Source organism: Diabrotica virgifera, chromosome 9 (assembly GCF_917563875.1).
Source record: "Diabrotica virgifera virgifera chromosome 9, PGI_DIABVI_V3a".
Lineage (NCBI taxonomy): Eukaryota > Metazoa > Arthropoda > Insecta > Coleoptera > Chrysomelidae > Diabrotica > Diabrotica virgifera.
This window is the reverse complement of record NC_065451.1, coordinates 152752734-152766156: the sequence shown is the minus strand read 5'-3', so window position 1 is coordinate 152766156 and position 13423 is coordinate 152752734. Positions and strand designations below refer to the sequence as shown.

At 32.4% G+C, this 13423-nt stretch overlaps 1 protein-coding gene across 1 annotated transcript in view; it reads left to right on the top strand.

Moving 5' to 3' along the window:
• The window catches only part of LOC126892361 (uncharacterized), a 485587-nt gene extending 477962 nt beyond the window's left edge, over nt 1-7625 (top strand). The window contains exon 6 of the mRNA XM_050661878.1: nt 6839-7625. Within this exon, the coding sequence (XP_050517835.1) occupies nt 6839-7150 (312 nt within the window). The 3' untranslated portion in view covers nt 7151-7625. The remainder of the gene's footprint in view (nt 1-6838) is intronic.
• Nucleotides 7626-13423: the final 5798 nt, after the last annotated feature.

Below are 13423 nucleotides of genomic sequence, written 5' to 3'. Positions count from 1 at the left end.
CTGGCACCAGTTTCTGGATACATGTAAACGTTACTTTATTTTATGTAAATATTATTTTCATTCTAGAATCAAAGGGAGACTCTTTTAACAGGTAAATGACGCTATCATTCTTCTTGTTCTAGAAAAACTGTAAATAGTATTTAAGGCAACGATTGTGAATGAGTGAGAAGTCTAATAAAGCTACGACGAGATACTGTATTAGAGCGTACGATTTGGAGGTATTTTTGATTAGATAAATTTTGTTAAGTACAATATAAATTAGATTTGATAATGTGTAGTATTTCCTAATAAATTAAATACTATTAAGTGTTTATTGTTCTTGTAAGTTAGTGTGGTAAATAAATAATATGAAGTAAGTCTGTGTATTTAAATTAATATAAGTGTTCTTATTTAAAAATAAATAAAGTCAATTCAAAATAAATATTAATGCCTAAAAATCAAATTAGTAAAGTCGCTCACATGTCACTAGCAAAGAAACTTGTCAGCTTTTTGTTTCCGGTTGATTTGGACAGGTTAAGAATTTAAAGTGGTAACACTACATGTTAAATCAATCATTTTAAATTGTTTACAGTTTTACTTACAGTAGGAGATGTAACATACTTTTGTTTACCAGTATGCAAAAATTAAAAAATCTTTCATAGATATTGATTCACCACTCAAGAACTAACAAATTGTGAAGAGCACAAATATGCCTGTACTTCGTTATCTGTCAAGGGCCGATATCAATTGATTGTCACAATATTCTATAGGTATAGAATAATTCATTTTATTACAATTAACAGTTTTTAGGTTTCCATACTTCTAAAGGAAAAACGGACCCTTATAGGCTCGCTATATACTTATACTATGGCCAAAAAGCGGTAGTGAGAATAGAAGACATAACATCAGAAGAAATAGAAATGAAAAAAAAGGTGTTCGACAAGGGTGTATACTTTCACCAATATTATTTAATATATAGGTACTCGGAAGACATATTAAGTAAGACAATGGATGAAATAAACATAGGCATTAGAATTAATGGCATGATCATAAATAACCTGAGATATGCTGATGATACAGTTCTTTTAGCCGAATCACATGAAAACCTACAGATACTGCTTACTTAATAAAGTGACCGCAGTAAGTGGAGAATATGGACTATCGCTTAACATAAGCTTTATTCCAGCAATGTTCCATTAATTTTATGTCTCTTCCACATTAACCAAGAAGAGGTGTTGAAATTTCTGATACATTTCCAGTGGATAGATTACCAGCTATTCGTGATGAATAATGAGTAATACAGACTTAAAAATTCATACAGACCTAGCAGTCATTACTTAGCTTTTGATTAAAATTGACAAATCTAAACGCACTAAGTGGTCTATTACTTTTCTGTCCAAAAAACGTTTATATGTTTTTTGTCATTTTGAATTAAACACCTATAAGTTCGTTTATGCTTTATGTTTCTAGCTTGATTCTATTTTTGAAGTTATTAGGTGCGATTGGGAAAAATGTTGTGAGTTTTTTATAGAACTAACAGTATGCACTATTGTGCACACAGACAATATAAAGTTAGTTGCTAAATCTTTCAAGTTACGTATCGGTGGAAATAAAGTGTGAACAAAATATATTGGTGTTTTTAGTAAATATATGTTTTATAATTTTTTAATTTGTGCTATTCTTTTAATGAAATTTTTTGGAAAGTAGTAAGTATTAAAATTTAATTTAATATTTAAATAAATTACAAATAAACTGTTTGTTTTGAATCTATTTATTTCCTTGAAATAGTTGAAATCATATATACAGTAGATGCTCTCTTAACCGACCATGACGGGAGCTGCCCATAGGTCGGATAATCAAAAAGTTGGTTAAACCGAAAATCTTTAAAACCACCCTCAGAAAGACATTACATATGTAACTCTATTAAAAATATATATATTTTATGATCTATAAACAAAAAAGTAGTATGTACATATAGTCTGTCCGCTATAACTTTTCCCATGGGTCACGATTCATTTTCAAACAAATTAAGTCAAAATATAAAGTGAAACGAATGTCGATGTGTATATACATATGTAATTAACAATATCACTCACAAGACAAATTATGAAACTTGTATGACCTCTAATCTAAAAATAGTATCATCCAAAAAGGTGTAGGGTCGGTCGGTTAAGAGGGCGTCTACTGTAAGTATAACTTACATACATAAAAGTACACACACTATTTTTTAATCCATGTTTAAACACTGGTTATGTCACTAGTATTAAAAGAGGCACCTAAACACATTTTGCAAATTATCACAAAAACTAATCTTGTAAGTAACAGACCAGTTTAGCTCCAGCATCCTCATCTGATCTTCCCCCTTTTCTAGCAACAGTTTATGCCTGGGAGAATCCACCTGCAGAATAACTGATAAATGCTTATACTTTTCATTAACAATAACCATACTAACTCCTTCCACGCTATGTATTCTGCTTTACTATTTTGACCAGCTTCTTATCTTATTCCCAGTATCTTCCACACATCCGAACCTAAATGACTTAAACTCATACTCTCACCTTTTCTATAGAATTATCACAATACCGTTTTAGCTTTTTAAGAAGCAAATGATATTTTTACACAATCAGTGTGAAACCAATTATTGCAAGCTCCACTGCAGCCCATCCATAATGAGACCAGAATTTTGTTTACAATGATTTGGTTCAGATTCATTTAGTTTCTGTTATGAATTAACATCTTTTTTCTCCGAATCAATATTGCACTATCTATAGGCACTTCAGACTTTCTCAAAACAAGCAGTTCTAATAAAAGAACATAACATTAATTTAATCAAAATATTGCATAATGCAATTTGCATTTTTTCATTTTTTGCAATGTTTCTATATAACCTCATAACCTCAATCTTCTTTTTACAACTGACAGTTATGTAAAATTTATATTTTTGTGTGCGACTAGGGCAACCAGTGATCACTGAGGGCGGCCATATTTTGCTCTGGTTTCCGGGCTTGGCTACACTCTCCCTGGACGCACTCTGGGTTATACCAATAACGTATGACGTAGATATATTAATATTATGTGACACATGACAGAAGCTCGAAACAAATGACTGTGAATGAAAAGCCCTATATTTGACACTGACACGGCTTCATGAATATTTTGAGTTGTTTATTAAATAATATTGATAGTGTATTTTATAAATAATTGATTTAAGACGTGAAATTAATAAAAAGTTATTTATTGTTTATTATTTATTTATGGAAGATCCAATCAGAAAATACACCAGGATATATTCTGTCATCCCAGTATTTTGTTGTTAAATATGTTCAAAATTTATTTAAGCGTTTCATAGTAACAATATATTATTAAAAAAATTACTTTACCTCTTTTATTGATTACTAGTTTTTATTGTATAGTATATAATAAATTATTGTATAGGGCTTTTCAACGATTCTCATTTGTTTCGAGATTCTGACATATATCGTATAATCCGTGTATAATATTAATATACATAGACATATTATGCAACATATGACAGAAGCTCGAAACAAATGAGAATCGTTAAAAAGCCCTATATATATACAAGCTATACGCTCCCGAGGAAACTGAAGCTGTTTTCACTTGAAGATCCTTTTTGTGGGGGATCATCCCATTCTGAGTTTGGTTTTACAGTTGCTGGTGTGACTTCGCTGTTTCCACTACCTTTCTCCATTCTTCTCTCTCTCTCTGATTTTCCTTCCTATATTTCTAATTTCCACACTTCTTAAGTCTTCTTCCACTTGTTGTCTCCATCTGAGTTTAGGCCTGCCTCTGGTTCTTGTACCTGGTGATATCCATTCGGTTATAACTCTTAACGGATTGTTCTTCTCTCTTCTCATTATGTGTCCATACCATCTAATTCTCTGTGCTTTTATTGCTCTAACTATGTTCTCTTGACCCATCTATTCTCGTATTTCGTGGTTCATCCATTGCCTTGCATCCTCTTCGTTTTCCCTCTTTGGTCCCAGAATTTTTCTCATAATTTTTCTCTCAAAAACTTTCAGCTGCTCTTCATCTCTTGCTGTTAATGTGAATGTCTCCAAAGCATATAGCACTATTGGTCTTTTGGTCGTTTTGTAGATTTTCATTTTTGTATTTCGGCTTATCTTTTTATCTTTGAAAATTTTTTTATTTGTGTAGAATGCTTTGTTTCCTGCTTGAATTCTTCTTTTCATATCTACACTTTCATTTCTTCTGTTAACTAATACTCCCAAATATTTGAATGTTTCAACCTCTTCGAAGCTGTGTGCGTCTATTGTCATTTCTGTCAGTTGCGTCTTCTTTTTTTTACTTACATTCATGTATTTTGTTTTATTTTCGTTTATTTCCAGTCCTCTCAGTTTGGATTCGTTTTCTATTTCTTGGAAGGTTTTCTTTAATGCCCTTTTATCTGTTGCTACTATGGTTATATCGTCGGCATATCCAATTATTTGTACTGTATTTAAATATATAGTTCCTGCGTTTGACAACTTTTTTATTATCTTGTCTAATGATAGAATAAATAGTATCGTTGAGAGCGCATCTCCTTGTCTTACTCCATTTTTTATTTTTTATTATTTCTGTTCTCTCTCTTCCGGTGTCTATTGTTGCTTGGGAATCTGATCATTGTCATTTCTATCATTTTTATAATTTTATTGGGTATTTTGCTCTCTTGTAAGTCTTGGATCATTTCTCTTCTACTTAGTTTGTCAAAAGCCTGTTTAAAGTCTAGGAAAAGTATATGTGCTTCTCCGTCGTACTAGTATGTTTTCTCTATCGCTTGTTTTAGTGTATGGATAGCATCTATCGTGGATCTTCCTTTTCTGAAACCGTACGGGTAGTCTCCTATGCTTTGTTCTGTGTATATTGTTAGCCTGTCTCTAATTATACCAGTCATTACTTTATATGTTACATTCAGTAAATTAATTGCTCGATAGTTTTTACATATCCTGTGGTCTCCTTGTTTTGGTATTGTCACAATATTTCCTTTCTTCCATTCTTCGGGCATTGTTTCCTTATTCCATATATTCTGTATTAGTTCATAAATCTTTCTGTATAGTGCCTCACCCCCGTATTTTATAAGTTCTGCACATATTCCGTCGTCTGCTGCTGTTTTCCCGTTTTTCAGTTTGCATATTTTATCTTTTACTTCTGTATAGGTCAATTCTTCTTCTTCACCTTGTTCCATGTTCATTATTGTTTGTCTTTCTTCTTCTATATCCGTTTCTTGATACATTTCTTCGAAATACTTCTGCCATGTTTCTGCTTCTATGGCTACATTAGCTGTCCGTTTTCTAGTACCTAGCTTTAAGTATTGGTACAGTGGTTTTGAATTGTGTCTCTTATTTTCTATTTCGATCTCGTTCATAATTTCGTCTACTTTTTTATTTTTCTTTGATTTAAACAATTTCTTTGTCTTTTTTCTTTGATCTTGGTATTTTTCTCGTTCCTCTTCTTTGCCTGTGCTTAGCCATTTTAATCTTGTTTTATTTTTTTCGTCCACTGCTAGTTTGCACTCTTCGTCAAACCAATTGTTTCTTCTTTCTTTTTGCATTTTTCCAACCACTTTCTCTGCTGCTTTGTTTATTCCTTGTTTGATTTTTTTCCACTGCTCCTCCATTTCTTGTTCTTCCTTGAAATGCATCTCTGCATTTACTTCTTTTACAAAGCTTCTTTTTACTCCTTTATCTTTCAATTTATCTACATCCCATCTTCCCTGTGCTTTTCGTCTTTCATTCTTTGTTGTTTTTATTTTACATTTTGCAATCGCTAGCATACGACGGTCCGAATCGATGTTGGCCCCTCTGTGAGATCTCACGTCATTTATCGACTGTTTATGTGACTTTTTAATAAGTACATGGTCTATTTGATTCCCCTCCAGACTGCATGGTCTCATCCATGTTATCTTGTGTATGTTAAAAAAAAGCCCTATGTGTAATATTAATATGCACAGATTATACAACATATGACAGAAGCTCGAAACAAATAAGAATCGTTGAAAAGCCCTATTCACTGAATACATAGTTAGTGAAAAAAATTATCATGTTTCCTTTTTAAGATTATAAATGGATACGTTCAAGATCCAGAGTTACTAAGTTTAATAAGTTTTAATGTTAATACTAGAATAACTCGTAATACTGAGATTTTCAACATTCCATTCCACACTACAAATTATGGTCGAAATGAACCCATTACAAGAACTTTACTAACTGCCAATGAGCACAGCAATAGTTAAGAGTTAATTGGAATATCTATAGCAACATTTAAGAAATCAGTTGAGAGATTTTGAGCATTATTTAATAACTTAAGCTACTACTTTTATTGAATTTTGTTTAATTTTAATTTTGGTTTGTTTTTTTTTAACGCAACCTATTGAACCTATGCTTTGTAAAGGTTGACATCGTATTTTTGTAAAAATGGTATATCCGTAAAATAAATAAATATTAATTAACTGAATTAATAATTTAAGCGATTATACAAGGTTATCCAGGAACATTGGAAAGCTATCTTTAAGTTAATCATGACAATGTCATTGTCAATCAATGGTTACATCTCCATACCAGTCAGAATTTTACTACACGTAATATATTGTGTAAAGAAAGAAAAAGTAGGAATATCCGTCAAATATTTGCGCCTGCGCTCTTAAGCTAACGTCTAAAAGTGGCAAACTGTCATGTAATGTAATGTAAATTTATAGGTTTTTAACGATAATTTCCCACCTGAACTAGTTTCGTCTCTTTTAATTTTACAACGTATTATGTTTTTCATCTTCTGCGTTATTTTGGCGGTTTTTAGCGCACTCATCACTGTATAATGATCTTATTATTGTTTTCTTTTATTATAGGTATCTACAAAAAACGCCCTTCTTCGAAGCATGCTTCACAATAGCTCGAACTACAGTTCCCTCAACTTCTCTCTCAACCAACAAGACTCTTTAACAGAAACCATCATATCCGAAAATTCAATAAAAGAAGAACGGCCGAAGACTTCAATAGACGACATCCGACTATGGCAGAAGCCAGCAGTACCAAGAGCTCCACCACCCTCTTCACCAACAGGTTACTCAACACCAACGTCAACACCACAACATAAAAGATGGGGATCATCGCCTGTGAAAGACACAGAAACGCAAAGTTTAAAAGTTTTGTGGGTGTAAATAGTAATTTTAGTGGAAAGACACTATTTTGCCGAATGGGAAAGATCGACCAGGGCATTTAGAACAAAAAACACATGAATAAATCGATTTTTGAATACAGCACTTATCGGCTTGCAACTGTTTGCATTGTGTTAGGACGTCAAGAAAAAAGTCTACAATAAGAAAATTGGTAGAAATGCATATTCAAAAGTGCATAAACAGTAGGCTATTGATTATATTCAAAATAAGAGAGTTAAAAGGAACTACAACGTTAACGGGATTTTATTGACTCATATGGTCAAAGAACGTCCAAATTTGAAAAAACCGCGGAGTGCTACCATTTAAATTGGTGCGTTTTTGAGAAAGGTGTGAATTAGTCCCTAGGCACAGGGTGAATTAGGGAGAGTTCTATCCACTTATGGTACAAACACGTCTACAGGAGAATCGTTCTAGGTTAAATTTTCTATTAAAATATTACATTTTAAAGTCAAAATATTTTTTTTTACAAAAATATATTCAAAAGAAAAGCAAGTAAAAAACACGAAAGAAAGCAATTTTGTTTTTTTCCCTATAAGTTTTTTCCACAGGGATATAGGTATAGGCATTGCTTTAGCAAAAAATAACTTCCATCCTTCCTCTTTAAAATGAAGTTTGGTAAAAGTCTCTGGGATTTACAGTTTTCGAAATATAATTTTTCAAAGTTCGTTACTCACAGCATTTTTGGGCCATTTTCCCCATTATTTCGCAAACATTGTTCTGTAACTTTTTTGTACGCATTTCTAGGTATATGCAATGGTACATTTAGTAGAAAGAGAAGTCAATTACCTTTAAATGGTCTATTGTATAAGTTTACACATCTCTTTTTAAGCAAGTTAAGCTTTCTCAAGGTTTTATACTTTTAATGATTTTTGATATTTTTAATGATTATTTTTTTAATTTCTCATTATGACTTTTTTCTTGTACATTTGGATATATACATAGTGAAATAAAAAAAAGCTTATTTTCTTTACTTTCAAATGGTGTATTGCAAAAAATTCTAGGACTATTTTTAAACAAGATATCCGTAGAATATCCAAGGGTATCCGTAATTTGAGAAAAATTTTAAATTTTTTTTATTTTTTTTTTTAATTAGAAGAATATAATTGCATATTATAACATAATTTTTAATTCCAAATAACTTTTCTTAATATCACTTTGCGATATTGTGAAACTAAAAGGTACTTTATTCTTGAGTGAAATTCATATTTTTTAACATACCTCGTACACTATTGATAAAATTTTATATCTGATGATTGCATCTTAGGTTTTAGACTATGCATAGCATTTTATAAAGAATAATTTTTTTTCATAAAGTTAATAATAAAAAAGTTTTCCATATGGTTCCCACTTAATAGGACCTATTGCATGTGTATAATATATGTCACATTTAAAAAAAGCATATCTTGTTTAAAAATAGTCCTAGAACTTTTTACATTACACCATTTTAAAGTAAAGAAAATAAGCTTTCTTTTTTTATTGTACAATGTATATATACCTAAATATACAATAAAAAAGTTATAATCGGAAATTTAAAAATAAACGTAAATATATCAAAAATAAATTAAAAATATAAAAGTTTGAAGAATCTTGCTTAAAAGTAGTCATACAGCCTTGTACAATAGACCATTTTAAAGCTAACTGATTTTTCTTCATATTAAATGTAACATTGCATATACCTAAAGCTACGTAGAAAAAAGTTACAGAACAATGTTTGAGAAGTAACAAGGAAAATGGGCCAAAATCACTGTGAGTGGCGAACTTTGAAAAATCATATTTTGGAAACTAAATCATAAAGACTACCACAAAACGTCATTTTTAAGAAGAAGGATATAAGTTTTTTTCTGTGAAGCAATGCCTATACCTATATCCCCGTGAAAAAAGTTATGGGGCAAAAAACAAAATTGTTATCTTTCGTGTTTTTTTCTTGCTTTTCTTTTGAACATTATTTTTGTAGAAAAATTATTTTTGACTTTAAAATGTGATGTTTCGATAGTAATTTTAACCTGTAATAATTTTCCTGTAGACGTGTTTCTACCAAACGTGCATAGAACTCACCCTAATTCGCCCTGTGCCTAGGGACTAATTCACCCCTTTCTCAAAAACGCACCCATTTAAATGGTAGCACTCCGCGGTTTCTTTAAATTTAGACGTCCATTGACCATATGAGACAATAAAATCCCGTTAACGTTGTAGTTTCTTTCTACAATACATAATCAATAGTCTACAGGTCAAAATCAGTATATTAAGAGCCAGATTTTATTATTCGGGGGATTTGAGGTCGGTGAACATTAAAACGCCTTCAGAACAGAGCACCTGGCGCGATGCCCAGGTTTACTCATAATGCACGTCATCTGTAGTTTAGAAGATTCTCTCTCTCTCTCTCTCTCTCTCTCTCTCTCTCTCTCTCTCTCTCTCTCTCTCTCTCTCTCTCTCTCTCTCTCTCTCTCTCTCTCTCTCTCTCTCTCTCTCTCTCTCTCTCTCTCTCTCTCTCTCTCTCTCTCTCTCTCTCTCTCTCTCTCTCTCTCTCTCTCTCTCTCTCACTCTCCTATGGCGCTACAGCCCAAGACGGGTCCTGGCCTCCCCCATCATCCGCCTCCAAGTATCTCTGTCTCTGGCTGCTCTCCTCCAGTTGTCCACCCCAATATCTCTTTAGCATCTGTTCTCACTTCGTCTATCCACCTCTTCCTTGGTCTTCCTACTGGCCGACGTCCCACCATAGTTCCGCTAAGCGTTCTACTAGGTGTTGTAGTTATCCATTCTTATAAGGTGACCTGCCCAGCGCAATCTTTGTATTTTTGAGGGTTCTCTGTAATATTGATAACTCGTGGTTAAACCTTATTCTCTATGTACCATTCTCGCAAATAGGTCCCAGTATCCTCCTTAATATCTTTCTTTTAAAAAGTATTAATAAGGTTTATTCTATTTTCTTCCCTATGAATGTCTTTGGATCCAAACACCTGCGACAAAGTATGCTTTGTTAGCAAGCATTATCCATTTCCGTATTTCTTCCTCATCGCTGCCATTCTCAGTTATCTGTACACCCAAGTATGTGAGCTGTTCAACTACTTCTATATTAGCGTCGTTTATTGTTAAATTCTGTAAGTTTTGTTGATTCCTTGCTTGTATTAGGGCTTTAGTTTAGAAGGTTATTTGAACTAAATTGATGCAATTAATATTATTAGGGGATTTTAGGCTAAGTGAACATGAAAACGCCATCAGAACGGACCCCGGAGCACCTGATGCCCAGGGTCACTGCTAAGGTACGTCATGTTCTGGCGTTTCGAAGGTTTTTGGGCACTAAATTGGTGAAAACCGATTACTTGGGGGATTTTTGAGGTTGCTGAACAAGCATATGACATGTGGGGCATCTGGTAGCCAGAGTCACTACTAAAGTACAGTATTTCTCATGATCATCTTTCAGTGAGTCACAGTTTTTCGATTTCTTTCTAACGCATTAAATTGTATGTGACAGAAAAAAAGGCACGTCGGTGATTACATTTCGTCGGTGACATTTTTATAACATTTCTTCTAGTTATTCTAGTTGTCGATAGATGGCGCCATAATAAAAAAATATTTTTTTTTAATTAGATAATAATATTACAAATATAATCTATATAATTTATAAGACTATACAAATCAAAGAAAATATCATTTTATAAATGCAAGAAACACATTTGATTTGTTTTTATTCCAAATTGAAAATAAAATGTGACAACTGTCAGATTTAACTAAAATGTCATGTTAGAATAAATGTCATAAATGTGTATTATCACGGACTTACCCTTTTTCCTATCATTTGTTACGCACTGAAAAATGATCATGAAAAGGATAATACGTCATTTTCTGGTGAAAACCAGAAACGTGGGCACGTCGGGGAGTGCCGACAGAAGTGAAAACTTCTTGCGAAGCAAGCGTCTTCGGGTACACACTATATCCCTCCATCAACCTTTTGGCTTTTGAATATCAAGGCTTTTCGGTTTTTGGAGGTCGTTTCTTATGATGTATTCGTGATCAACAACCCAAAAACCCCCATGTAATGTATATGCATCAATTTAAATTCATAAAAATGTCGAAAAGCCTAGAAATTCCAGAAGATTAGCAGTAATCAATTTACTTCCTAAAGTCCTGGAAACTTTAGAAGATGACGTGTTATTTTGGTACTGGGGGTTGTTACCCCCGATGATGGGGTTGATTTAGTCGAAACACTAAATATGACAGTAACGAGTTGGTGTCGGGATGGATAATGTCTCTACTCTAACCACATCGGTTTCTGAATAATGAATAATCTCTCCATTTACTTTCTACGTATCTATAAATAAATCCCAATTGTTTTGTTATGATTTCATACTTGAATGTGACCGTGAATTGCTAATAGTACATAATTGCTGACTCTATTGTTTTTCAAAACGAGTGGCCTACATTGCAGAAGTAATGTCACCTAATTTACGAAATCAAAACAATGCATGTACATGATATTTGTTTGAGACTTTTAAAAATTAAATCGATATGGATTACTCTTATTTTTTTAATGCTTATATAAATCCTGTACAGTGTCTCAGCAGTGACCAGTGGGCACCAGGTGATCCATGGGTCGGTTGGGATGACGTATTCGTGTTCAGCGATCCCAAAATCCCCGAGTAACTAAATCTGGCAAAAAATATATTGATTACATTTTTATGAACTTTTGGGTGCATTTATGCACTGTAAATACAATTATGCATTTCCACACACTTTTCTATTGTAGACTCTTTTCCTGGCGTCGCGTCATCCCGAACAATATGCAAAAAGTTGCAGGTCGATAGGTGCTGTATTTAAAAATCGATTTATTTTCTCCTAAATGCCCTGGTCTAAGAGAGTTAAGACTCATACAAAATAAATATTGAATCTTTCACATCATTATCAGTATAATCGTCAACTCTTGTTGTATTTCCATGATGCACTATAGACCAGGGCGGATCTGTGAAAAAACGTCTATTTTTGGATGTGAGAGGTGGAATTCGGATTTTTACAGATAAAGTTAGGTGACAACTTCAATAATAATAATTAACTTATGCTCCTTCTCAAATATGCCCGGAACATTAATAAAAAAATTTAAGTATATAAAAATTTCGAAAAACATCGATTTTTTCTACTTTCTTTGCTTACCGATAACTTTAAAACTATTCATTTTGGAAACAGTCGTGGGGAAATAAAATAAAGATAATTGAATTTCGTATTATATTCGTCCGGTTAAAAATGTCTTAAATTATTAACCTTTCTGCAAAATAGCAATAAATACAAAATAAGTGGCAAAATAAGCCTGTTTTTATTTTCAATGTTTTGAAACCACTTTGGTTGCACTTGGAACCTTCGTAATTCGCTTAGAAAATTCTTAAACATACTTAAATCGTCCACCAAATTTCATTAAAATCGACTTAACACATTTTGCATAATAATTTTGCAATCTAATTTTTTTTTTAAAAGTTAAAAATTTTTAAAAACTTTCTGTACAAAAAGTAGACCATTTAGAAGTGTGCCACTTTTTTACATATAAAGAGGCGCTGTACCTATCTAATACACTTTACAGAACTAAAATTGGATTATTTAAGCGGCCTCAGCACTGTTTTAAAGTTATAAACAATTTTTTGGCTTATAAACAAATACAGTGAGGACCTTTGAGTTGCAATAAATTTATTTTTCAGTTATTTATCAAATAAACATTTTTTTATGTTATAGGACAACAGTAAAATGTATTTCGAATTAAATAAATTATATACTTTCTTCTTTTTGTCTTAATTAATTAAAAAAAAAAGTTTTTTTGGACACCCTGTATAAATAATAATGTATATTAATAAATAAAGAATTGAATAATCTTTCGAATAAGCTAGCACACGACCGCTATTCGCATTTAAAAACTTCATCGATTACGTCTTCACACCCAGATGGATGACGTCACTAGTATGATATATATGATATTTAAATATAAAAATCGACCTGTTTTGGGATTTATCTCCAGAGTCGCCCATTCTCGGGAAAATGAATTTATTCCAACTCAAACGTCCTTACTATATTTGTTTATAAGGCAAAAAATTGTTTATAACTTTAAAACAGTGCTGAGGCCGCTTAAATATTTTTTTTTAAATTTAAATTGCAAAATTATTATGCAATAGTATATTACTTTATGAGGCGGAGAAGCATGACTTTTCTTGACGCGCCCGATATTACGCGCCGAACGAAGTGAGGCGCGTAATAGAGGGCAAGTCAAGAAAAGTCGCT